Below are 27,618 nucleotides of genomic sequence, written 5' to 3' on the forward strand. Positions count from 1 at the left end.
TCCTCTGCACTCTGAGAACAGAACCCTGCAGTACACAGTTGTTTCCAGCACAGGACCAAACAACAACTTGGATGTAAGATGGCTCCTGTTAATTCCCACCACTAAAGGCTCCTGCAGTGAAGAGGAACTTTAAGATGAGATTACTGATGGATGGGTCTGCTGCCTTGCCTGACACTCCTGTAGATTTATGGCCGCATGGCTTCATGTCCTGTATAGTAATCCATTTGTGGGACACTACATCATTTTTTTGACAGGTGAATTACAGTTCTGTATGACTGCTCATCTTAGTTTACAACACAAAGGCTTGCAATCAAATCCTGCGCAGAGGCTTGTGATATTTTTCCTAATACCAATGTTGTGTAATGGGGTTGCATTTCTGTAAATCCATACATGTGACACAGAAAGATGAAACGTGACACAGCTTCTCCCAGATGTTTTGGTAAGGTCTCTTACAATGAATAAACTTGGCAGGGATAGAAAACTCATTTTGGCCAGTGACAAGTTACATTTTTAGTTCACCCAACTTACAAAAAAGATGAGTTTTATATACAAGTTCATAATCTATAATTTTGTACTGATCCATAAATTCCCCCAAAACCTAAAAAAAAGGCCTGTCTGTGTAGGCCAAGCTTGATGCATCTTATTCCTCTGTGCCTCTGAGCTCCATTGCTCCATTGTTCCATTGTCCAAAAACTATTTAAAAACACATCACAGAGCCACAAGCTGATATCTTCTGTCACTACCAATGGGACCACTGCAGTTGGGTCAACCTCACATACCCTGTCCTGCTGGCAGAGAGTACTCACTAGACCAAATGTGTATTAATTTGCAGCTGAAAACAGTCCCAAACAAATGCTCCCAAACAAAAGACGGACAAACACATTGGTGGTTTTGTTGGTTAACAAAAATATATACTACCACAAGATTTATACTTTATGACTAATGGTTTCTAGTTAAAGTAGCTGCTGTACAATCAATACAACTGAGAACACTGAGGCCATGTCCTTGGTGTTTTTCCTGGGAATCAGGTTTTAGCAACCTGGGGGAAGTTTACATCCTACTTTACAGATGTATTCTCGTTATTTTTTGACAAAATAAACAGTGCTGCGCAAAAGTTTTAGGCACTTTAGATGTTTCGATTCTGATTCATGAGTCATAAAGAACCATCTTCAGTAACAAGAAGAACAAGAAGTCCTGTAACAGATGGTCGGTCCCCCACAGAGTCCTGATCTCAGCATCACGTTGTCAGTCTGGACTTACATGAAGAGACAGAAGACACTGTGACAGACGAACTGTGGCAAGTTTTCCAAGATGCTTCTCCAAGATGCTTCCAACAACCTACCTGCCAAATACCTTGAAAAACTGTGCACAAGTCCTAATAGTCAAAGGGTGGTGACGACAAATACCAATTTAATTTAGTTTTTTTTGTCTTTACTGAACTTTGTATGAAGTTAACTTTACTTTTGAGGGCCCAAAACCTTTGCACAGTGCTGTATATCAAATTTTTTTATTTTTATACATTTTATTTTCAACTCCAGGCCATGACAGGTATCAACCTTACATTGTTATCAACCTTAAAAAAAAAAGAAGACTGCAGAAATATCAAAAAATCTGAAGAAGTGACGACGAAGGGTGTGGGAGCAGGTTTGTGATGGATTTTTGGGTAGAGAAGTTAACTTTTTGTAGATATATTTATTTAATCAAGAGCCACACATTAGAAAAATAATGTGTCTTAATTCACTTCCCAAACATCTGACAATTTCAATATGGAATTATTTCATACTGAAACATACCAACATATTGCCAGAACTTGCAGCCAAGAGGTCGACTGCATGCACAGTAGAAAAATTAACAGACGAAAGCACAGCCTCTTCAAAAAGAAATTAACAAAAACTTCTTTGTGTCCATTAAAATAGCAGTGTCCGCTTTACATTTGACCTGCTCCATCTTTCTTCTGCTTGGGTTTCTTCTTCTTCTTCTTTGCTGGTTTGCTCTCAGACTGTGTCTTGCTCTTCTTGGCCGGGTTGGGCTGAGAAGCTGCCGCGCCGTCGGCTGGTCGTTTCTGCTTTGTTTTCTTGTCATGTTTCTTTTTGGCCTGTCCTTTGGCTGCTCCTGGTTTGTCTGTGGGAGTTGAGTTGTCTGCTGCTGGCTCTAAAACAGGCTTCTTGCGCATTTTACGCTTTTTTGTGTCGGGTAGAAAGCCTTTCTTCTTCTTCTTGGAAACTGGCTGTTGGTCGGCCTCCTTGTCAGATTTTGTCTTTTCTACCTTGGGTTTCCTGCGAATGTGAACATGAACACATTCAAGGTCAACATGACGGCTTTCATGCAAAACAAGAAAATAAAAAGTAAAAAAATAAAGAAGGAAAAGAAGAAACCTCGTATTTCATAAGCCCTGTGGTAAAGAAAGAGGCTCATGTAACAAATGATAGAAGAGCTGATTCAACTTATCAATCAGAGGCATCACCATACATACATCATCCTTTAAAAATGTATCAATTTAAGTTTAAAAAAAAAACCTAGTTTCAGCAGATATTGATATTAAATGCTTTTAATCAAACTATTTTGGTTTGAGCAGACACTTGTGCTAAAGCCATCACACCACTTTAACATTTTGTATGGAGATAAGTCTATTTATTGGTTATATTACTTTCAAACAGTTACTGACCTGAGTGGTGATTTTATATTAGTCAAATGGACCAGGAAAGAAAAACATTGCTACCGACTCAAATCATCAAAAACTGAATCATGAATCAAAATGAATCTCAGTCAACAACCTTGAACTTCAGTCTGTGGTGTTAAAAAAAGAAGATAATATCTCTGAGTGTCTTTCACTCCGTGCTGGAGAGGGACTGGTTCTTTTTGTAAGTGGGATGTCAGATCTTTTTCAGCTCTTGCACTTAAGGTTTAAAATCTCTGAACAGCTCCGCCACAGAATGAGGAAGCACTTGCCTTTTAGCATTGTCAAAATGCTGCTATAACTTTTAACCCTTCCAAACCCTCAGTTACATGGTCTCATTCATTATATTTCTGTAGAAATGACTTCCCCAACCCTAATCCTAATCAAACAAACTGAAAAAAACAAAACATCCAAATGAAGAAACCACAACTAAGATTTGGCTATAAGTATCTAGGTCAGACAAACATGAGAACTGCATAAAATAACACAGCCCCTTCCTTCACTTCATTGAGATGCTGCTTTGGCAAAAAAAAAAAAAATGCAGGGTTGTGCAGTTGTCAGATGACCCTGCAATACAGCGGTTTGCGCTGGCCTATCAAACACATGCAAGCAAATGTGCCAGGTAAATACATCTTGTCAGGGAAGGGTTGTGCTAATTCTACCGTTCACCTCCCGAGCATTACATTGGTGGCAATGACAACTGCTGCTGTGCAGGGAGGATACACTGGTGTTGTTGGTAGAGCTTTATCATCAACTATACACTGCTGCTACCGAGCGAAGAAACATCACGTGTGTTTACATGCTCTTGAATAACCAGTTTACTGTCAGCTGTTTGCAGTAATCCGATTTCTCCAGTGTCATGTAAACAAGAAACCCTGTTTCCTGGAAATCTGATTTACCCGGCGAGAGAGAATGTTGATTTTTTTGTCCGTGTATACACGTAACCAGATTTCTTATCGGCTTTTTACATGCGAGCGTGTGCAGGACAAAAGACTGCAGGAAAAGCATCACAGCGGGTGGATGAAAGAAAGATCAATACATGTAGTCATGCATCCCTGTATTCAAGATGATTTAATTACAGCTGTACCCTTTCCCTGCATCGCCAGTCCAAATGCTCTGACACACAGACAAAAAATAAAATAAAATAAAATAAAAAAAAGGACAAAAAGTTTCTTATGCACCGTTTTTGAAGTTGCGGCGGCCATTATAGAAACCACATCAACTTACATGACTCCAAAGTGTTTCATCACAGCCCAGTAGGTGTCTTCCAGCTTGCCGGTCTTCTTGAACGTGATGACGCTGGTCAGGGACAGCAGGACCTTCTGTACTGGCTCCAGGTCCAGAGTCAGCTTCTACACAGTGGAGAGATTGAAAGTCTGGACTCAAACCACATGAACAGCTTCCCTCCCGTGATTTCATCCCCACAGGCACAGACCAACCTACCTGCTGGTGAACGTGCTTAACCAGGAACTGACAGAGCTCCAGGGTTTTCACCACCTTCTCTTTCACCACCTTGCTCTCAGTTTGACCCACCAGCTGAAGACTCTGAGAAAAGACGACGACACGGGTTAGACTGCTATCCTTGTTCCTTGTATTCTTGTTGTGCTCCAAATGATCATTATTATTATTATTATTATTAGATTGCCTATATGTAAAACAAATAGAGGGAAGTTTGGTTTGGGTATTGTTGGTCAGCTATCGACTGGCCACTGCCATTAATCCTAGTGCATTTTAACATTGACACATTTATATTTTTAGACTTTTTATGATGTGTGTAAATGAATTCCCTGTGTACTTTTGTTTGTAAACTTGTTTGCATTCTGTTGTGTGCCATTAATTTACTATGATGACTTAATGACATCAAACCACCACTGATACTAAAACATCGCTTGCTACACGTGCTTCTCAATAAATCCAATTTAAAGTATTTACGGGACACTTTTATGCCTTTATCACAGAGGAAGTGGCAAAAATTTGACTTGAAATGAGGTCAGTGAGAGAAAGAGGGGATGACACGCAACAAAAGGTGGAATAAAAGTGGGGATGTTGTGATTAAATGGTCAGCATCTTAGAGCTGTGTTTTGTCTGGGAGGAAGAAGACGGGGCGACACAGGAGTGAAGTGGTTTGGTGAAGAATTGCAGAAGCTTGTAATTATGCTTGTCTTTACCCTCAGCTATCTCAAGGACACACAGAGGACAGTGAATGCAGTATTGGCTCTAATTATCATTTATCACAGCACGGTGCAATCTCATTAACTTTGAGAACAATATAATTAAAATCTGCACAACCCTAAAGGATGCTGGTGTATGGATGCTTCTACTCGTGGTGAGGAATTAGTTACAGCCTCGTGCTTACAATCAATCTTATGCATGGAAATATGACTTCAAATCTGTTCTATGCAGATATTTACAGATACATTTTGGAACGAAAGAGCATTGGTATTGTATCAGTGTTGTTTCCACTACAACTTGACTGAAAACCACCGTGTAAATGTGTGCTACAAGTTGTATAAACATGCTGTTGAGTTGCTGTAACCTTGTGTAAAATTCAGATATTACCTAAACATATAATCTTATTTCCTGACTCCCTGCGTGTAGCTGCTGCTCATGGCGGGTGTTAACCCTGCTATGTATCTCAGGACTGTGATGGAGAGCTGTGCTGACTTACCGCTGCTAGCTGACCTGTGATCTTCACACAGAGCTCTGTCCATGGAGCGCCGCTCAGCAGCTGCTGAACCTCCCTGCTCTGCATCGCCCGCAACACCAACACACACGCTTGGCCCTAAAGACACACACACACACACACACACACACACACACACACACACACACACACACACACACACACACACACACACACACACGTCCATCAACAGGAAGTCTAACATATGAACTGAACAGTAGAAGGAACTTGTAATACATGAATATCTAGCAGCTGAGACGGAGGGAGGAAGTCCTCTGTGTTTGTCAGAACTCTTTAAACGATGATAAATACATGGCTGATTCCATATTTTGATCAAATGTTAGAAAGCTGGGTTCAAAGTGCAGCTGGACGTTGGTTGTAATTGTGGTACTTGTGGGCATAATGACGCTATCAGAGTGACTAATCCTGCAGCTACATTATCTATAATTGTCCACAAGTGGGCAGTGACGTCAGGTTTTGTCCATTACACAGTGCCCTAATGTAATAAGGCCAGCAGTAGAGAGAACACTGTTTAATGGAAGGCAGTTTCTTGTTCAAGAAAAAGTAGGAATTCTGCCTATTTAAACTGTTAAAAAGAGATTTTCTGAAAAGACTGGGAGACATTGGAACTGGGAGTTTATTTCAGGAAACATTTGATCATTTTGATCAAAGTTATTCTATCACCAGAAAAATGGAGATTGTCAAGGTAGCTTCTTAAAGGCATAAGTCTGGTGATATTCTATATTTTTGTCAACATTCTACATTATTTATTTCTATATTTTATTATTGTCAACAAATCCCATCGTAATAGAATTGGGAACAGATCCTACCAACAATTTTATATATATATATATATATATATATAGTCTCTATATGAGCCTGTTACAGCCTAGTCCTCTGTGCCATGGAGCTCCATTGTCCAAAAACTATAAAAAACACATATCAGTGAGCTACACGTTACACTGGGTGACACGTTCCTTCCTTACCATGAACACACGCTAGTTTAATTTGACTCAATCACACATACGCTGTACAGTATTAATCTGCAGGTGAAAGTAGTCCCGAACATATAAAACGATTTCCTTCTATCTATACATCATGTGCTCAAAACAAAAGACTAGAGAAGGACTAACAGATTGTTGGTTTTGTTTTTTGTTTTTTTGGTTTTGGTGACTGAGGATTCAACACAGGATCCGAAACTCATAAACTGAATCAAAAAGCAATCTAGTTTATCTACTGCACTACAACAGCTGAATTGAAAACTAATCATGAGCCTCGACATCTGTGTTGTAATCATTTAGTTTACTCTTGTGTGACTTTATGTTGGAGTTGAGATGCCTTTGTCCAAAGCAGTGACCATAAGTCTTTATTCCTGGTTGTTTTTTAGCCAAACCAGCCTGCACATTCACAGACAATCAATCAGCAAATAACATTAGATTTTTGTTTTACTTCCTCCCTTATTGTCTCGCTGTTGTTTGTCAGTCAGAAATTTAGCCACATAACTGTTCCTGCAGTAGAAAAAAGTGAACATCTTTACCTTCTGGTGTTCTCTGACAGCAGATGTGATGTGTTGCACTGCTGTATCCAACAGATTCACACACAAAACCTGGAAAACAACACATAAGCTGCATTAGTTACTGCCACCGGAGACTTGCCCTCTGTCCCCGCGGTGTCCTGAACTAACTTCTGTTTTCCGAATGAGACGCGTCTCTGTACTCACGGGGAATCTGTTGAACAAGTCTGTGAACATCTGAGCGGTCAGAGGGCTCTTCCTCCTGCTCATGAAGGAGGTCAGAGCCTCTCTGAAGATGGTGGAGACCCGATCCACATCCACATTCCCCATGAACCTCAACTGCACACACAAACACAAACACAAACCCAGACGACCCACCATCAGACTTTCTGTTGACGGAGGCATGAATGTACATGAATGATGGTGACCAGGGCGTCCTAAAGAGGAACAGAAGGGAACAGCGTCTGACGGCAGCATCCTGCTACAACTGTATGGTGGTGTAGACCCACTGTAGAAATATCTGAAGACAGCTGCACACACCGGAGCTTTCTTTCACATAGAGAATTGAAATGAACAGAAATATTATGGCTGCGACTAACAATCATTTTGATTAACAATTAATCTGATTATTTTCTCAAGTAAGAAAAATGTCTATCTCCATTTCCCAGAGCCCAATGTGTCGTCCTCAAATTCCCTGTTTTACAATCACATTTAAGGAGCTGACACCACATAAGTTAGGTGATTTAAAAAAAAAAAAATGACTGAGTAGATTATCAACTAATTGATTAGTCAACTAATCATTTCAACTCCAATATGGATGAAGAAAAAAAATGAAGAAGAACAAGAAATCTGTGTGACAAAGAGACTCCGGTTAAAAGGGGGCCAAGTGATCCAGCACTGACCCACTTCCTGGCCCAGTGAAGTACAGGAACAGACCTGGAATCTATTTGGTGCAAAGCTGGACATCATATGACGGATGAAAATGCGACGGTAACATTTGCATTCCATCAAAATATTTAATTTCCATTTGTCTACTTATGAACTTTGCGATTTAATATAAAATGGAAAAGAAAAGCTTGGCCTGACCTCTGTGTGATTTGTTTTGGGTGAAGCTTAAATGTAGTCTCAACCATGCTGACCTGCAGCAACACCTCACACACTGTCTCATCAGGCTACTAACTGGTTTGCTGATCTTATTTTTCTTCCGATTCTGAGAGCGGTTGGAAACAAAAGAGACACATGAATCATTTTGTGATAAACATACGTCGTTTGCTGCAGCTTTCTCGGCTGTCTGCTCCTCTTTGGTCTCAGCAGGAGGAGCTCCTCGCAGCACTTTCACCACATACAGAGACGCACTGCAAGGACAGAACATCAGTAAAATACAAAATCACCCACGGCACAATTTCCAGGACTGTTCACAACAGACTCAAATTATGCATCATTTCATTCCAGACCTTGGAACAGACATTTGAGTCAAAGTGGACGTTTAAACACCTACAGGTCTTACACATATGCAAATTCATCCTGCTCATGAAGACCGAGTTTAGCATAATTTTCTTTTCAGCTCAGTTATTACACAGTAAGCTGTACCTGAAGTAGTAGAGGCAGACTGAGGAGTCAGACAGTTTCTGGGATTTAGTCATCAGTTTGTCCAGCAGGTCATGGAGCTCCCCCTGTCTGTCACCAACAGTCCTGCAGTAAACTTTGGATCTACACAACTGGTTCCTGAAAAAAAAATATTACACAAAAAGTAAGGATCAGTAAATGGCTACGACATCCGACCCAAAGACCTGGATGTTTGAATCTGTAGCTGAGTCTTTGTTGATTTGCTTCAGGTTCAGTAGACAGCAGCTTGGCCCAGACTCTGCATGCATAACACTGGACTTGGGCACAGGATGTGTTCGGACATTCATTTTAGGCAAAAAAGCTTCAGAACAATTATAGTTGCTACAAACCACCACAGTGGAAGGTGGTGGTTTAAATATGAGATGTCAGCTTTTAATTTGAAAATTTAAGGTATAGAAAACACAGAAAAACTCTGGTGGACAAAAACTTGACATCAATCATGTAAACCAACAGAAAAAAAAGAAAAAAACAAAACACCAGGGGTGGAGACAACACACACTGAATGAGTGACAGACACAGACGCTGTGAATCACCTCAGTGCACAGCTGAGGCTCATTACCTGAAGATGTCTGCAGCTCGGCGGAGGAAATCCTGCTCCTGCTGGTGGCTGTCGCCGCTCATTCCTCTGTCGATGATGGCGAGCAGAGGTTCCACCAAACCCAACACGAGAGGACTGCCAGCCTGCCGGGCCACGAACACCTCGATGAGGTCCAACACCTGCAACAGCCAATAGAAAGGAGCCACACAGGCTTGGGGTTGGTGAAAGGTGTTATTTTTTCACTTTTAATCATCACCTGACTCCAGCAAAGCACATTTTCCAAACTGTTTACGAGTCCGTTACAAAGTCGCAGAATGAGGAAACAGTACCTTGATCTTAAAGTCTCGGACCAGAGTCTTCTCTTTCTGTAGTTTGGACTTCTCATCCTTCTTGGCCTGGGTCTTTTTCTTCTGCTCTGAGAACAGCGCTGACAGGCTCTTATCCAGCTCCATCATGGCTTCATCATCCAGATCTTCATCACTGCTGGCATCCTCCTCTGTGGCCTGAACATACAGGTCAACAGAGGACATCTGGTTACATACCCATACCTCTTTAACACAATATTACACCTCATTTCTGCTGTAGTCAGTTGTGGCCTGATCACCTTTCTCTTCTCTACATAAGAGACAAGGACATGATTAAATGGGCCTAGCTGTATTAAGATTTCTTTGAGATTACAAATTGTTGTACTGCCCTCGAGTGGCCAACAAAGTCAATTAATGTTAGTTCAAATAATCATTACTTAAAAAATTAAAAAAAAACACATAAACCACTGACATCAGGCCAAACTGAAAGCCTGAACACCCACCAGAGCATTCTGCTGCTGCAACACCTTCATCAACTCCAAACGGAAATTTTGGTCCACCTCTTGCTCCATCCCCTCCACCTCCTCTTCCTCATCCTCATCCTCCTCCTCCTCCTCCTCCTCCTCCTCCTCCTCCTCTTCCATTGCCTCATCATCCTCATCATTGTCAAAGTCTTCATCTGCTCCATCTGATGTGTCATCCTGGAAGAGCCATAACCAAATGTTCGAGGACATCAGTATCAAACGTTACTCCTAAAACACTACAAACACTAACAGTAAAGACACATGCATTTATTTAGTCTAATCAGTAATAAAAGTCTAAGTGTCTTTATTAAAAATCTAATAAAAGAAAACTTTTGTGGGTGTGGGTAGCACGCAGTACGATACAAAATGTAAGACGGAAAGCTGATGATATTGATCAGATGACAAATTAAGATAAGTTGTGACTACGTAAGAGAAGTACTGACCTCCATTTCCTCATCATGTTCCTCACCATCTTCTTCCTTGGATTTCTTCTTCTGGGCTTTGTTGGTGTCGTTGTCGTCTGTGACGACCACAGCGCTGTCCTCCTCGTCATTATTCTCTGGGTCCAAAACCTATGCAGAGTCCCAAAAACACCATCGTTACAATCATTTACAAAGCTGCCAGTGCAACACACATGACTTTAGTAACACTGATTATCTGGGCAGTTAGCAAACAAGAAAGTTGTCCATCTGTCCATTTTGTGATGCTGATCTAGTTAGCGTCGTAGTGGCAGCCTTTTTATACAGAAGACCCGTGTATGACACACGCCACACTCTCTACATACATGCAGCCATTGTGGAGACTGTTGCAACTGTTGATCCACACGTCACACATCACATAGAAGAGGCGCTCCATAAAGTTTGAGTTTCTATTCTCTCTTGCTCTACTGTTCCCTCTGTCTAGATGCCAACAATAAAACAAAAGGATCCACCTTAAATATCAGGATTTTAACAATGGAAATGCCAAAGACTGATACATCTTATTCCTCTGTGCCATCAGTGCTCCATTGTTGTCCAAACACTATTTAAAAACACACACAGCAGTGACTCCCACTGTTGCACTGAGTCACACGCTCCTGGAGCTTATTTTGAGTTAGTCCCACACACACACACTGTCCTGCTGCTGTAAATGCACACTGCGGTACCAAATGTGTATTAATCCACGGCTGAAAATAGTCCAGAACAAATGCACTAGTTCCTCCTATCTGAGTACCATTTCCTAAAAACTACATTGACCAGCTGGATTTTGGCCATTGATGCAGATTATTAAAATGGAATCTGGTTTCTGTTCTTACACAAAGTCAACAAATCATAGCAAATTCAAATATATATCTGTTATATATTCCTTTTATCAGGTGACTGAAATTCTATACTACGGTCACATGATAACAACTAAACTATCTCCATGACAACCGAGCAAACCCCTTCTTCTGAGAAACACAAGATGTGGCGGAAAATTCCAGAAAACCAAAGTAATTGGCCCTTGTGGCTGGGCCAGTATCTTATGTCTCATTAAAATGACATCACTGGTCTACAGAGGAACCTTATCATGTCTACCTGTAAAAACATTTTGTCGAACATTGCTGACAGTTGGTGTCAAAATTGAATTTAGCTTGATCATTTGACAATGTCGTACATGTTACTTACATCTAAGATGGCGGTGAGGGCTGCTGCGGTAACATGGGGGCAGATGGAGGAGAAGACGGTTTTGCAGACCTGTCTGATATGTCGGCTCGGCTGGGACAGCAGGGACAACAAGATGTCCACCATCACCTCCGCCCAATCAGGTTCCTCCTCCTGCTCTGTGGCTGCACCAGGGAATATCCACACGTCCATACACTTTAAAGCAGCACTAACTGATTTCTTTCAACACTTGGGTGCCTAGGAACAAGCTGTAAGCACAATGTCTGACATATTGACACTTTACAAAGTCGATAATGGAAAAATGTGTTAGCAAAGAGTTGCTTCTAGCAGACACAGGATAATATTACCTTTCATCTGCAGTCACATTCTTGGCAACTTGACAAATGTACACTGTATATTCACTATATACTACTACCACTATATCGCTTTGGTTTCCAGCAAATTCTGATGGAAAAATCGGACTCTTAAGTAGTCCGAATGTATAAAATGTATAAGTATAAAACCAAAACAATGAGCTGAAAAACGCTAAAACACTGAGGGAAACATTCGATCCATTGTTAAAATAAAAATATTGGTTTGTACAGCTTTACCTAATCATTATTCACAACAAAATATTTTCACCTTAAAAATTAAAACTGAAATGTGAGCATGCAAGTTCACTCTTCTCTCCTCAGAAACAATCACAACTGCAAACTATTTGAATGACACCGTAACATATACACTAACTATACTGAAACATTTCTGAAGTGTCAAAAATGAACTATTTCTTTAACATGTGAAAAGAAATGATGGTGGAACTACCAACTGTGTATGAGGCCTCACCTTGTTTCTTTTTTTTCTTCTTGGTTTTCTTCTCCTGGGCTTTATCAACACAGCTCTGCAGGTCTTTCATGATGTCCAGCAGCTCCTCAGGGGCCTTTAGAAGAAATATATTTATGACAGTATTCGGAGTCGAGAGGATTACTTCGCTCATATTCCACTAATTTCCAGGACAATGTTTTTTTTTGTGCCAGCAGATTGAAAATCAAAATACAGTATTCTTTAAAAACACAACAACAACAGCATCAAGACAGCAGTGATCCTGTATCACGGCTGTGTTGTATGTAGTACCTTGAAGAGGTGCATGCCGACCAACAGGAAGAGCTGCTGGAACGCGCTGCTCTCTGCTGTCTGGCCTTTCTTGGATTTCTTCTTCAGGTTTGCCACCGACTCCAGCATGCTGGAAGGAGACGTGTAGAAAGAGAGATATCAAACACGTTCCTTCCTTGTTTAGTAGCACTCATTAAACAGTGTTAAAAAGTACGGCCATTAACATCTCTTAAGGTGTGAAACTAAAACAATGTACTGTAGTTGTTGAACCTGTAAGTGAACAGAAATATAAAGATTACCGAATTGAATTATCCTTTAAACCTGTACAATTACATTCATGTGAATGGCTCCATTAGAAGAAAATGAAGAATTAAGCTGTATCATGCTATCTTGATCCTGTCCTGCTGTGGGATCACATAGGCCGTGCTTTGAGAAGATTTTCTTTTCCTACCTGTCCCAGGCCTGTCTCTGCTCGGGGCTGAAAGGCTGGCTGCTCTGGATGCATTTTGGCTGCTTAAGAAGGACTTGGGCGTACTGGACCAGGTGGTAGATCCACATGGTGCCATCGGCCGTCACACCCAGAGCCCGCTTTTGGTTCACAGCCGTGCCCTCGGCTGAGTCCTCCGCGAGGGGCAGGTGGTGCATGGACATAAGGAGTCTGGATGGTGGACAGATAGAAAACAGTGATGCACAGAGGGCACAAGACACTTTGGACAAAATAGGATTCTGCTCTGGTTGTGATTCTTCATTTTTCGGACTTTCAGGGGGGATCCCTACGCATTATTTCCGATTTGTTTTGCTCTCTGGTTTGTTGGTGCTGTTTTCCTGAAGATTTGAACAGTCCGGTTTCCAGGCTGAAATCTTACAGATTAAGCAGTTGCCAGCTCCAGTTACAGATGAATGCTTTTCACACCAAAGCTGATTGGTTTAAACAAACTCTGAGCTGGGGTAAAAAAAAACAAACAAAAAAACTTGTCAATCAAACCCTAGTGTGGACCAAAAAACTGGTCCAACACTGCCTGAAAAGGAAGCTCTCTGTCTTCTTTCAAGCAAACAGTGATGCAGTTTGTTTGTGGTGTGAAAGCAAACGGACCAACCACAGGATTTCTTGACAGCAGCTGTGTTATTTTAGCATCAATTCAAAAGCTAAAGCACGATTAAATCCTGATTGTGAACTGTTCAGGAATCTTATGATTGGTGTGCATACTTTTGCAAATCATCAGGTAACCACTGTAACATGTAGGCCAGCATGTGTGTGGTACGGATATTTCCCCTAATAAATCAAACAGTCAAAAGCAGTTGAAACTGATTGTGTGGCAGTTCACGTCCATTAAAAATGTGACATAACAATCCTTTAATAAGGCTGTACAAGATGCTTCTCAGTTCTCTTGGTTGATTTGCAAAAAGTCACTTTAAGAGGGAGCACCCCACCCCACCTAAAAGCAACAATGTATAATCATTTCTCTTGGCCTGGACTTTGACAGGTAGACAGACTTGTTCTGCTAGCTAAGTGTTGGTGTATCTTCTTATAGCTGCGGCTTGATGTTATTAGAGAGCATGTCCCATAGAATTCTGTTGTTGTCCAAAAACTGAATACAATCCCTCTTTGATGGTTTCTTTCATCATCCATTGTAATTTCAATAAAGTTACTACTTGTTTTTTGTACTGTATCAACTTGTTTCTCGCTTCCCTTTGATATCCACCAACGCTACCTTCTCTCACCGGCTGTGATCAGTGGCCAATGTTTAAGAGACAGCTGTCTGACAACAGCAGAGAAAATTTCATGTCTCACCCAAAGAAAGAACTGACAAGCACTCCTCTGGTTTTATCATCCAATGGGACGGAAAGCTTCCCCTTCGTCTCTGCGATGTCGGCCGAGGCCTTCTTGGCACTGAAGAAAGCGTGGAAAAAGACGAACCTGGAAAGAAAAAAACAACAACACGATGCCTAATGATGTCGTTGTACTCATCAAACACAAAAGACCTTCACATTGCTCATCCAAGCAAGTCTCACCTGGCCACATCCATGATGAGATCCTCCTGCTTCTTCACCTGGTGGTTATCAACGATTGAGGTGAGCCGGGCAACAATCCACTTCCTCAGGCGGAATATGGAGTCCTCGTTCCTGAGAAGGGATAATCAGCAGTTACATCCTGTTATCATCCCTGCGTCTTCCTGTTCAGGGTCACCAGACCAGACAGGTACAGAGATGAGATTGTCAGACAGACAGACATTTTTACAGCAGACATATACACTCACTTTTCCCGTCCTTCCTGATTGCCTTTCTGCTTGCGAGTGCTGAAGTCCAGCAGCTTGTCCAGCTGAGGTTGCATGAACATGTTCTTCAGCCACTCCACGTAGTTCTGCAGAGCTGCAGGCTGGAGATGCTGCACCACCCTCCACACCGACGGCACCACAGGGTAACCCTGGTTGGTCAGCGAGGAGAAGCCCACCATCACTACCAGCTGTTTGTCTGAGTCCTGACAGCCCTGCAAGAAGTCCGACACGTAGACCTCCATCTCTGGAGCCAGCTTGAAGCGGTCTGGTTTCTGGGAGAGGAAAGTGATGGATGAGATTAGTCTGCTGTTAATCTGCATGACCACTGGTTTAAGCAGGCACACAGTCACTTCTACTTATCAATTTGGAGTGGAGAAATTAACACTGGCCAATAAGGGATGTGACAATAATTAATGTAACTGTACATATCAATCAAATATACTAATGTTATAGTTACAGTAAGTGACAATTAACAAAATACTGAGAGCTTGTAATTGTCCGATACCCACAGTATTTTCACAAGAGTATAGTAAAAATAGAAGAGTGGCAAATTTGACCAAGTCATTATATGGATTGAAACTCTTTGGTATCACTTTCTAATAAGTAACCCATTATGAATAAGCTCTAAGCCATTGCTTTAATAATGGTTAATAATAATAATAATAATTTACAAATGCTTCACAGATCATTTATAAGTCATTAATAGGAGCAACTTTTGGGTTGACAGGTTGTGAAAAATCTCTCCCTGTGATGTACATCCAACCCTAACCAAGATATATGATTTGCCTTTTTAAGCTCTTTTAATTAATCAGACATCGAGACTTCTGATCACCTGGAAAACAGCTGCACAGCACACAATCAACTTTTTCAAGCGTAACCTGCTATTTACAGTCAACTAGAAAAAGGGCCACTGACCTGAGCGGACACCACATGTTCCCCATAGTGCATCATCACCTCTCCAGACAACACCTCCTTCAGCTGGGCTACAGACAGATGAGGCAGGGCACTGCCCAGCAGACGGAAGCTCAGGTAACTGGACACAAACAGGAGGACACCAGCGGAACATGTTAGCAGAATGTAATTAACTGGAACGGGGACTAGACACAAGCAAAAGTGACAAATTAAAGGGAAAAAATAACAGATTAGATGAGTAGAACTGACACAAACGTTTCAATGAAACTGAACGTGTATGGGAGATGTTGAAGCAATGTGTCAGACAGTGTTCTACACCACCACCACCACCGTCATCATCATCATCAAACTAAAATCAAGTGCTTTTTGGGATTTTTTTTGGCATGAAAAATCCAGTTCTGAATGTAAAAAATCTTAGCCCCTCTTTGCTTTGAGCCTTTGAAGCATCTTTGTTCCAGTGTGGACTCACTGAGTTGGCCCAGGCTGCTCCTTCAACATGCCGTGGATGATGGCTTTATTCCAGAAGAGCTGGAAGCTGTCTTCCTTCAGTGAGAGCTTCAGGAGGTCCAGGACCACTGGTGGGAGGACACACTCCTTCTTAACCGAGCGGGCCGCCGTCTTTAACACCTCTGTCAACCTGCCAGAGAGCATCACACATTGATTTTCCACACAGCAGCTGTTAATTACAGCTACTAATTAGCAGATGCAGAAAAGGAAACTGGTGCATATTTTTTTACAGCTAATATTAGCTAACTGACACAATATGGTTCAAGGAAAACTCAAAGAGAGGGAAAGAATGACAAAGACAGAAAGCTAACGTGTGTGTGTGTGTGTGTGTGTGTGTGTGTGTGTGTGTGTGTGTGTGTGTGTGTGTGTGTGTGTGTGTGAGACAGAGGTAGGTGGGGGGACATAAAACCTACAAAATCCAAATCAAGCCAATCACAGTGTTCTTACTTTGGGATGTTGTCAGTGTTGATGATGGTCGAGGAGCCCAGCAGCTTCTTGAGTTTCTTGGGTTTGAGGGTTTGTGGGAAGCGCTGCAGTGCAACCAGCAGCAGCTGCAGCTGCTCTGGAGTATTGAAGGCTGATGCCAGGTCAGTTTGCAGAGCGCCCAGCAGGACCTCCTCAAACACGTCCTCTGAGATCTGACAAGCATGACATACAAATACACATTAGTTTTAGAAAATAAAATGTGTTTTCAGACATAAAAGAACCCATCAAATTACTTAAAGTGAACTTCAGGATTTAAGTTACAGATAAAAGTAAAACTCCTTGTGCATTACGTATGCGTGTGTCATGGTTATAGTGATATGGCTCTAGTATTATGAAGCAGTCACCTCATTGAGGATGTCCATCATGGTCTTGGTGGGCAGATCCTTGAGGTGTTGTCTGTGCTGGCCGAGGCTCTGGAGGAGCTTCACACATCCCAACACCACCTGAGGCTCCTGCAGAGACACAACACAGAGCTCAGAGACCACAACACTGTGTGACACTGCAGCTCACACACACAAAAACCTCTACACACAGTGCAGGTCTGCAGCTGTTCAGACTAGACTACAGACTAGCGCTGTATTAACCTGATCTGGGGCAAAAATAATATGTTGGCCCCACCCCTGACTCCCGATTACAGTGCTTATTTGGAGGCCTCAATCCATGATTATATAGACTGTTACAAAGTTATAAGCAATATACAAACAGTGGGAGATTTGTGTGATATGAATGGCTGCCTGTGAGGATCAAACTTTACTCCATGTCAGAGAAAGAGACATAAACTTCTCACATTTGTTCAAATAGAAGCATATCTGTTATGTGTGAAATTAAGAAGAATGAGAGAATGAGAATGACAAATGTAGATTTTATCCACATTTACTCAAAAAAGTTCTCCACTGACTTGACAATGCATTTCTATTATATTATCAGAATCACGATGGACAGCTGAATTATAAAAGCAGAACCAGCGATATCGTCTTTTTCATTCCACATATTCCTCTTTCTTGAGAAAACCTGGTGTCTATATTACCCACAGTGAAACTCTTCCACCTTGGCCATCAGTATTATTACTATTTACACCTGTGTCTATCTTACTATGACAATGTCAAATTTTAATTAACCAAGCTGTCAAACCTCATCATCGGAAAACAAAGTTAAAACTGAACCTTTCCTTTAAAAATGATGAGTGGTGGTGAGACTACTTACTTTAGAGAGGCGGCTGGACTGATGAAGGGCGAGGACGCCAAACAAGTTTCCAAACAAAGCATTTCTGACAAGTTTCTGAAAAACACAAGAAGAAGTTCAGAGCCACAGATCTCATTCATGAAACAGTTTCTCTGCTGACATAGAAAACACCAAACACTCACCTTTTTCACTGTCTGCAAATTGTGCTTTTCTTTGATTCTGTCCAATATACTCTGCAGAGAGATCTCCTCAAAGGCACTCAAGACCTGAAAAACAAAAAACGTATGTCATGCTAAAGCCAACACATGTTGATTATTTCCTGCTTGGCTCAGCTATCTTAGAGCGGCCACTGCCAAAATTGATCGCTTGTGGTTTGCAGCTCAGCATCCACTGCACGGCCAAGACCAAAACATCTGTCTACTCATTTAAAAACACAATTTTCGCCAATTTAAACGAAATTACAGAGTAACAGTGAGTGTATAAAGTAACACTCATTAACTGATGATCTATTCAGTGTTTGCTAATCAAATTACACCATAGTGACTTGATCATCATCAATGATGAGCAACAGGAATATATTATACATCTCTATTATACAACTCTTCATTTAATAAAAAGTGTGACCAAAACATGAAATGAGTGACAAAATAATCTCAACTGAAGGTCCTTTATACGACCTTATTCCAGGGCTTTCAATGGCATCTCACAGTTTTTAGCAGTGAATGGAATCCAGCTCAACTTACAGACAGTGAGATGTATTTGAAAGCTCTTAAAAAGCTAATAAGTGGACCTTTGAGTTGGGAGTCTAATGGTCTCACATACCGTTAAGATATCTCCAAATACAAGTCAACCTGGGATTGTAATTATGGACAGAAAGGTTCAATTATTTTGGTCTCACCTGTCCCAGAGCCAGGCTGAATCCAGGTCTCGCAGTCTCTCGTGTGTGCGCCAGTCCATCCACCAGCCTTTTAAAGGTGTATTCCAACTCATCTGCCTGTAGGACACAGAGAGCACCACGTCATGATACACAGCCTCACACACCTATTATACACTTAAAGACTGCATACATGGCTCATGGTTAACACCCAGGCCTTGAAAGCCCCACATTTACTTTACTCTATTTCTGGCTAGATAATATAATTCATCGCAAATTATCTAACAATTATTTTCTTTAATAATCGATTGATCACCATCACTGTTCCCTGGATCCCTACTTCTTTGACTTATCTGACTATGAGTCAAAAACCAGTTTACTATGATAGAGAACTGGTAAAATAGCAAATATTCACAGTTGAGAAGCTGGTACCTAGTAATTATTTGCTTGAGAAATAATTAATCATTACCTAAATAACTGCTATTTAATTTCTGTCAATCCACTAATCATTTCAGCTCTATAGTTCTAGTTGGTTACCAGGTTCCTGAGGACACAGTCGAACTGTAATGTATAGTGGGGGCCAACAGGGGCACAACAAATTTTCGCCCCGTGGCCATGTTTGATGGAATTACTGTACCTTATATTGTAATACATTTATTTCCCTTCTGTAGTTACTAGATACGTTACATAAATGATATTACATAGAAAACTTATGAGCTTGTAAAAAATGACATTGTAATAGATTAAAGAATCCATAAGTATGAGACAGTAAAAATGAGCTCAACACAGCCACAACATTAAAGTTCCCTACTAATAATGACTCAGTAATATAGAAATACAACACTGACAGGGCCCATTATGGATAATGCTAATAGAGTATTTTTAATGAAATTTTACTTCAGTAAACGTTTGAGAGCAGGACTTTTACTCCTAAGAGTATTTATATATGGTTGTGTTCTCATGTTCACATAATTATTTGAATACCATTGCTGCTGACATTACTACTGCATGTGCTAACAACACTGCTGCTATGACTATCCCAGCGTCTTGAGGAGTACATGTCCAACAGGACCATGCTGGGTTTACAGTGTCAGTGATCTGCCTCACCTTGTTATTAGTTTTCAAGTACTGGATGAGGTTTTCCACCGCCTTCAGCCGGACCTCCTGATCCGGTTTGGCCAAGTCCCAGAAGAAGTCGAGGAAGACGCGGTTCTGCTGCAGGATCCCGGCGGGTCGGACCGGCTCCGACGCTTTTACCGAGAGCTCCACCATCTCTACAGACATCTCCTCACACCACCACAACTAACAGTCCATGCTGCTGCAGGAGGAAAACGTGCCTCACAGAACAGATACTGCTTCCGGTTCAACATCCTAACCCCGCCCCCATTTTTTCACAACTTTATTGAAAATAAAAACAGAAAAATAACAGACAGGCCTAGACGACAACAAAAAGCTGAGGCATTATAATAATCTAATTTATAATTCATAATCTTACAGTAGAGTGGCAGTTCTGACGTGTTTCTATTACTGTGATTGTTAAAGGATGCATACAGATATTTTACATCAACTGAATAAAGTCTTATGTTGGAGTTTTTTGTAGTTACTGTTTGTATTTTTTCATTCATGAAAATGTTATTTCCCAAACAAACACGCCTTATACACAAATCATCTATTCTGTTGTCACTATGTGCAGATAAAAAGAGGACTCTGTATTCAGATTTTTTTCAAATAATTCAGTTTAAAATTAATAGAGATGTTAATAAAGACGTGAAATTAGAACTGCAACACCTAGTAAATTAATCGTTTGTGAGAAAAATAATCAGCAACTACTTTGATAATCGATTAATAGTTTTGAGTCATTTTTTAAGAAAGTTGCCCAAGTTCTCTGGTTTCAGCTTCTCGAATGTGAATATTTTCTGATTGCCGTAGACTTTCATGATAGTAAACTGAAGATGTTTGGGTTTGGTAGATGTCACCTTGGCCTTGCATAGATTGTGCCATTCAAGAGTAAACTGTATTTAGAGTTAAATATTCCCTCCAGACATGAATAAGACATAAGAAAAATTGTTTTTTAAACAATAATTTGCATCCCATATGGTTTTTCCCACAAAAAAAGTTTTTAAATTACATTCACAGGTTTAACTGCTGGACACAAGACGTCTCCTACTTCACTGAAAAGTCCTTTTTCAGCATTTGTGCACTGAAGGTTCCAAGCTTCCACATTCAACTTATATATAAGTTGAATATTGGACCACATTTGGCTTTCAAACTAGATATGATGTTACAAAATCATGAAGTTTTGCTATTAATACATAGCCAGCATTAGCATTAACAGGCAATTACTTACCAGTCTTTGTAAGAACTACAGTGACTGTATTGAAAGGTGAAGAGACAGTCCAGACGGGCCAGGCCTAGCTGGTTGGCATGCTAACTTTAGTAATAGAAAGGAAGTGACAGAAATAGAAGCAAAACAAGAGGGTTACTTTCAACCACTGGATACAACTCTTAATGACTAAAGGAAAGAAGTTTGATGATGAACTTGCAATGTTTCTTCTAGACTGGTAAGTAAACACCTGTTAATTCTAACATTGGCATGTAGCAATAGCAAAACTTACAAATAGCTCCTTTAAGTTGAGACTTTGAGTGGAGGGGGACTTTAAATTGAACCTTAGAGGTAAATATACTGTAAGACAACCACAAGAGAGATCATACACAAGACATTACTGTGCATTAAATAGCATAGAAAAAGATCTGAACTTAAACCATTTTATTTTTCCATAAAAAGATATTCTTTATTAAAACTGCATGCAAATTTCATTTTCCCCATCCAGATCATTTAGTGGCAGAGGGAGAGTTGAGGTTACAAAAAAGATCAGCAGTCAGAGTCCGACACTATCACAATCAGAGTGTGGTTCCTTAGGGATTCTTCAGTCGACAGGAGCAGCCAGCACAGTGTCCAGGGCACTCTGAGCCTCTTTTATCTGCTGCTGCAATCTCTGCTTCATGGCTTCATTCTGGGCTTTCTTCAGCATGTCCTGCATGTCTCTGATGGCTGCCCGGTAGCCCGGGGCATTGTGAAACACTCGGATGGCCTTGTCGCCGCTGCACACCAAGAAGCGCCCATTAATATCAAATCTAAGGTCATTGATCTCCTCACTGTGGACTCCATGCATTTCTTCTTCTAGCTCGCCAGTGGCAGCGTTGTACATAGCCAAGTTAGAGCCATCACTGATGGCCACCACCCGGCCATCTGGAGATAAGGCCACCCTGCTACCTTCAGATGACGCACAGGGGACAGTCTTCAGGAGGTAGGGATCCTGCTGCTTTTTGTACTCCACATCTGTGTTCCACAGCTTCCATGTACCGTCTTTGGATACAGTCACCATTCTGAAAAGCAAAGAACAGAAAACATTTACATGGCAGTGTTATGCTCTCAGTGTGAGCCACTTCTTTGGCTGTGTATTGAAATCGGAAAAGCCAGTTACCTGTGAGAATCATTGGAAAAGGCAAATGCATGAACTCCTGCAGAGTGGCCCTTCAGGTCAAAAGCTCGTGCCACCTCTTTGAACTCTCCTCCCTTCCCGAAGCAAACCTCCCACACCTTTACGTCAGGGGTGAAGCCACATGATGCTACAAACCTGAGCACAGAGACAAATGGCACACACAATTGGATCTCAACCTAAGTCGCATAGGATTTAAATATGTTTTTTCTCTTGTAGTCACATTTTACCTTAAGATAGTAGGTGTTACAAAATACTTTCCCTTTGTGGCAATTAAAATGGCTACGGATACACAGTGGTTTCAGAAGAGACAGTATCCACATACTACACTTGTGTTCAGACCCATTAGTTCAGACCACTGTGTTTGCACAGATGAACCTGGCTAAACTTTTGCCACAACACAGATGTAAAGAGTTGTAAAATCTTGCCTCATAGGATTATAAACTGCTGTACAGTATTACAATATACAATATCTGAGAAGTCTACAAACTCATGGATCAATTCCTAAAAACCAGCCTCAAATCCATCCGGGGATATAGTTCATTATCTCGCTGGTACTTGAAACAACATCCCACATCAATGTACACACACTAAGCTCTAATAATTCTATTTTGTAACAGATGTCTCGCCAACTGGTGTGCAATCAATCTCTCTTCCTCCATTTGACACCAATTTTTGCTGAGTGTTTACCATACAACTCATTTAGAAAATAAATGATCAGGTCAAGAATTACAGACAGTGCAGAAGAAATCATTAAAAAGAGACTACTTGTTTGCTATATTATGAATAAGGGGTGCAAAACTAGGACTTTCAATTAGTAATTTGGTGGAGGGAGAGGTGAGAATTCAAACACAGAAATATGTTCACTTTTCAAACTAAATGACCCCAAGTGATGAACTCATGATGCATTTACCAGATCTGGTCAAATTTCTAGATGATACTTGAAGAGGGGCAAATCTACAGTGCCTTAAAAAGCATCAATTTGTAGAGATCCGTTTTCACTTTTAGAGTCTTCTTCTGTGGGTCAGTGTCAATAAATGCACATGAAATCTACTTTGATTCAATGAAAATAAAACATAAAAACTTTCAAGGGGGAGCACTGTAAATCTGAGATAGATCCCTATTTGATCTTTCAAGTGGAAGATTTGCAGTGATGGAGGGGGTGGGACTGACCTGCCACATGGGGAGATGGCAGCATAAGAATTGGTTATCTGGTTAGTGTTGATAGAGGCCAGTACCTCTCCTTTCAAGTCCCAGACGTGAATGCTGGTGTCAGTGGAGGCACTCATGATGAACTTGCCTGCAGAGAAGAAACACAGAATCAGCATTACACGTATTGTAGATTGGTGAAAAACTAGAATACCAGTGAAATCTAATATAAGGAAACTTAACTCATCTTTCATCAAACAAACTGATTTTAAAGACATTTTCTCTCTTAGCAGTAATTCTACTAATGTGAAACTATCAGTTTCTCAGAGGCATCTAGTTTCTCATCACTGAAATAAATAACCATCAAACACATGGCAGTAACTGACAGAACAAAATGATGAGTCCGTGCTGCTGTTTTGTTATTGCTTCTTTAACAAAGCTGTTCCATTTAACTAATCTTCATTGACATTCTGATGCAGCAGAAATGCAAACAAGAATATGCAAAAGGGAATTTGTTTTTGTCATATTTCCAATGAAGGAAGTTTTCCACAGAAAAGGAGAAACCAAACTCGGGAACATTACCTGTGTTTCGACCAAAAGAACCACAATCAAAATTTAGTTCCCTCAAACTAACAGGTACAACAATTTAATTCTCACACTCAACAACTCTGGGTGCCACTTCTATCATTACTAGTACGAAGGTCACACAAAAACAAAACCGAAATGACCTTTGCATCCTTGTTCATCACAAGCTGAAACATACACTAAGAACACACAAAAAACACTAAAAATTCATACATGACTAAGATATTTCACATGCTCTGTACCTGTCTCTGCAATGCCAATGTTTAGGATGGGGGCCTTGTGTTTCTGTGGGAAGTCGTCAGCAGCAGCTTTGAAGCTTAAACTGCCGTCATCCTTCTTGGTCATTTTGAAGATTCGAATGGCATCTCCATTAGCCAACCATGTGATAAACGCCCTGCAGTGAAAAGGTGAGAGTCAGGGTAGAAGGTGGTCATCATCATCTGACTGTATCCAAAAATTACCTCCAGATGAACCAATGCCATGTGTGTTAGAGAGACAAAGGTAGAATTCTGCTCAGGTTATCTATATTACTGGTACATGGTGTGCATATTAAAACAAATCTGCATTTGAAAATTACAGGCAATCAAGTGGTTTGATTTTCAGAAAAATTATAATAAATAAATTGATTTACTTTTGGTAAAATAAAAGCAAGCAAAAGTAACATCATTTACTTTCCTTCAAATTAAGGTTTAGTCGCTGCCTTAGCTGAGATGGTTGCTTAGGAAGTGTACACATTAATACAAATTAAGTCATATGAGGTAATTCTGTCATCACTTAATTTAAACTCTCATTGCTGTTTAAGCTGTGGGGCCTGGTTTATTTAAATTACATTTAGGTCTTGGTTATGCTTAGGCTTGGGAATAGATAGGGGATGCTTCATGTAAATGAGTACATGTAAAGAGAGAGCAAAAGACCTGGAGTCCGGGCTGAAGCGGACCAGTGTAGCATGATCCAGCTCCACATTGGCTCTAAGACACTTGTGTTCCCGGTCCAAGAAGTCTTTGGTGCTCCAGATCCTGACGGTGCGGTCATCAGAGCAAGATGCCAGGTACTTCCCATTACTGCTGAAATCAAGGCACGTCACATTCCCACTGTGGCCCTGTGACACAAATACACACATGCTCAAAGAATGGCTTTGGGGAAGGAGCCTAAAGTAAAGTAAATTATTTGTTCTTTTTGAAGATGCAAATATATAAGAATTGATCACAAATACACACTAGCATAGTAAACAATACTATTTAAAGTTATAATTTTTAATGCAGTCTTTAACTGTTTTAGAGATATGTTTCTAATATTTAGTTCACCCCACTGAGATCAATGAGTTTAGACTAAATAGAAAAAGGACCCTTTAGGATCTCTGAGCTGTTGACAGACATGTCCCTGAACAACAGCCCTCATTGTAATCAGAGACTCTAACAGTGTGTGCGTTTCACTGTGTGAGCGTGTGTGTTCCAGGTTACCTTCAGCGAGGATGCCAGCAGTTGATGACTGAAACTGTGCTGTGAAGCTTTATCTTTACGGCTGCGCTGCTTCTCCTGCTTCTGTTTCTTGGATGCAGCGCCCTTGACAACACTGCCTTCAGCTGAGAGACAAACAAGAGTACTGATGAAGATTTTCACTCATGTAATACATCATAGTCGCAGCAGGAGCACCGAAACTAATGATCAATAAACCTCTTGTCTTATATGTATTACACTGACCTCTCTAGAGGTCTGCCATATTTTCTTGAATGATATGAAATGCAGTTTTATGTAATATTAATCCAGTAAGTAATGTTAGTATTAAAAATGTCCGCATGTTTGAGATGAACCCTTGAATGTCATGTTTCTTTGCCACATAAGCTATTGATCATTTGTTCCTTCCGTGTGAACACACAAGTGGACAAGTTATACAAATTTCGTTGTCCTATAAAAATTAAATATGCAAATGATCTAATAAACGACCTTCCTTAAATATATTTAAGTCTCAAACGTATACAATGAAGAGTAAAATTGCAAAATGCTTCACTAATAGATTAAAACATATTTCATTTTAACTGACTCTTGTGAATACATATAGTTCATAATATTCCTATTTTTGCTCATTTGTTGTTCCCTTTCTTAATCTCTAGTTTGCTTTTTCTATTTCGTATTTAATTGCTTATCCATGTTTACATAATTAATAGGCAATGACTGGACATAAAGCAGTCACTGCCATTGGTCCGTCAGTGTGACATCTGACGATTGGCTAAGGACAGGTGACAGTTTACCATACAGTCGCACAAAAGTTACTTAAGCTTTTCATGCGTCTATACGTGTTGCTGTGTGAAGGAGTAACAAATATCAAACACACTGCTACTACTACTACTATCTGTCCACACTGGTTGTGAATGTCTGCAGCCGAAGAAACGTGCTAGAGAGCCGGACAGAGACGGTGTACGCGTCGGTGACTCACCGCTTCAGAGGCTAGCTACAGTTAGGTTAGCTAGTTAGATAGCTCTTACCGGCAAACTCCGCTGCTTGTTCTGTTTCCTCTCTTATTTCTTCCTTCCGTTGGCTCAACGCTAGTGCGACCAGAATAACTAGTGCACCCAGTATTAAAGTCAAGGCCACCAGAGCAGATACCTCCATATCGAGAGCTTTCTGCCACGTACCTCGCACCGCTAACGGTTACTACTTGGCGTTCACGCTACTGAAGCACTGCGCATGCGTCGTTGCGTCCAAATCTTCTTCGTGTTCTTTCATGATGTCACTACGGCAAACTGAGATTACCGCAACCTAACGGACTGGAGTGGAACTGCTACACCTATGCATGTCTAGGTTCTTCAGAGGTAGTTTATAATTACTCCAGATCAACAGATCTATAAGCAAAAACCTGTAAAAATGCTGCTCATTGACAATTAGCTGGATCATGACCAAGAGTATTAAGGTGAATCCCAAGCATGAACTCATTTTCAGATACAATCAAAGAAAGCTGATATAACTATGATTTTAGATGAGAACCTTTAGCTTATTGAAGAAATATTGTGACCTGTTTTTCACAATTTAACTGTCTATATTTATACATGATTATGTATAAAAGTTTGTAAGATTTTGAAATACTGTGTGCAAAAGGAAATGAACTTAACAAAAAATTCAGTTAATGGACAAATGAAGCCAGATACGGTATTTAATTTGATATAGAAATTTGTCATTTGAACACTAAAACTTAGTAAATGATAAACTCCAGAACTCACTTTACTGAAAAGACTTTATGAAACTAAAGCTGCTTTTTAAGATTTTTAAGAAAGTTTTAATTTTGACAGCAGGCTTGCAATTATCATTTAGAAGTGTCTTGCATGTCCATTGAATAAAACCTCACAATTCATGCACCCAGCCTCACTCTAACCACATTCACTGATGTCTATTTGAACAGTCATGAGTGTGGAAATATTGTGGAGTACAATGTAGAACAAAATCATATTCTCAGTTATATTGTAATAAATTAATGTCATGTTCAACAGATGCCTGTTTAAACTTGTCACCTTTTTATTGAGAGATGTACTGTAAAAAAAAAAAAAAAAAAAAGACT

General features: G+C 40.5%; 2 protein-coding genes across 2 annotated transcripts; both read right to left on the minus strand.

Moving 5' to 3' along the window:
- Window positions 1–1,672: 1,672 nt before the first annotated feature.
- mybbp1a (MYB binding protein (P160) 1a) lies at window positions 1,673–20,171 on the minus strand. Its single transcript, XM_023421443.2, has 27 exons — window positions 19,943–20,171; window positions 18,860–18,955; window positions 18,144–18,227; window positions 17,983–18,057; window positions 17,124–17,231; window positions 16,741–16,931; window positions 16,256–16,423; window positions 15,790–15,907; window positions 14,857–15,146; window positions 14,612–14,722; window positions 14,391–14,516; window positions 13,050–13,256; window positions 12,620–12,728; window positions 12,332–12,425; window positions 11,513–11,673; window positions 10,310–10,438; window positions 9,846–10,043; window positions 9,367–9,540; window positions 9,059–9,216; window positions 8,464–8,598; window positions 8,138–8,228; window positions 7,081–7,212; window positions 6,898–6,966; window positions 5,346–5,459; window positions 4,121–4,222; window positions 3,905–4,029; window positions 1,673–2,276 (listed from the first exon to the last, which is right to left on the minus strand). Exons 1-27 carry the CDS (start codon window positions 20,117–20,119, stop codon window positions 1,928–1,930), a joined length of 3,891 nt encoding a protein of 1,296 aa, XP_023277211.1. The 5' UTR covers window positions 20,120–20,171; the 3' UTR covers window positions 1,673–1,927.
- A 1,416-nt stretch (window positions 20,172–21,587) lies between these two features.
- tbl2 (transducin beta like 2) lies at window positions 21,588–26,749 on the minus strand. Its single transcript, XM_023421589.1, has 7 exons — window positions 26,552–26,749; window positions 25,530–25,651; window positions 24,984–25,168; window positions 24,312–24,463; window positions 23,509–23,635; window positions 22,321–22,473; window positions 21,588–22,222 (listed from the first exon to the last, which is right to left on the minus strand). Exons 1-7 carry the CDS (start codon window positions 26,676–26,678, stop codon window positions 21,763–21,765), a joined length of 1,326 nt encoding a protein of 441 aa, XP_023277357.1. The 5' UTR covers window positions 26,679–26,749; the 3' UTR covers window positions 21,588–21,762.
- Window positions 26,750–27,618: the final 869 nt, after the last annotated feature.

This window comes from Seriola lalandi, unplaced genomic scaffold (assembly GCF_002814215.2).
Source record: "Seriola lalandi dorsalis isolate HSWRI2012SDOR001 ecotype SW California unplaced genomic scaffold, Sedor1 jcf7180002054672, whole genome shotgun sequence".
In the NCBI taxonomy this organism is placed as follows: Eukaryota; Metazoa; Chordata; class Actinopteri; order Carangiformes; family Carangidae; genus Seriola; species Seriola lalandi.

Coding starts and splice junctions, on each gene's coding strand:
- mybbp1a (XM_023421443.2), bottom strand. CDS start 20,119: ATGTCTGTAGAGATGGTGGAGCTCTCGGTAAAAGCGTCGGAGCCGGTC. Junction 7,213..8,137: donor AGAAAGCTGCAGCAAACGAC/GTATGTTTATCA, acceptor TTGTGTGTGCAG/TTGAGGTTCATGGGGAATGT. Junction 6,967..7,080: donor ACTTGTTCAACAGATTCCCC/GTGAGTACAGAG, acceptor GTTGTTTTCCAG/GTTTTGTGTGTGAATCTGTT.
- tbl2 (XM_023421589.1), bottom strand. CDS start 26,678: ATGGAGGTATCTGCTCTGGTGGCCTTGACTTTAATACTGGGTGCACTA. Junction 25,169..25,529: donor TGCTGGCATCCTCGCTGAAG/GTAACCTGGAAC, acceptor TTTGTGTCACAG/GGCCACAGTGGGAATGTGAC. Junction 22,474..23,508: donor GCCATCTCCCCATGTGGCAG/GTCAGTCCCACC, acceptor CTCTGTGCTCAG/GTTTGTAGCATCATGTGGCT.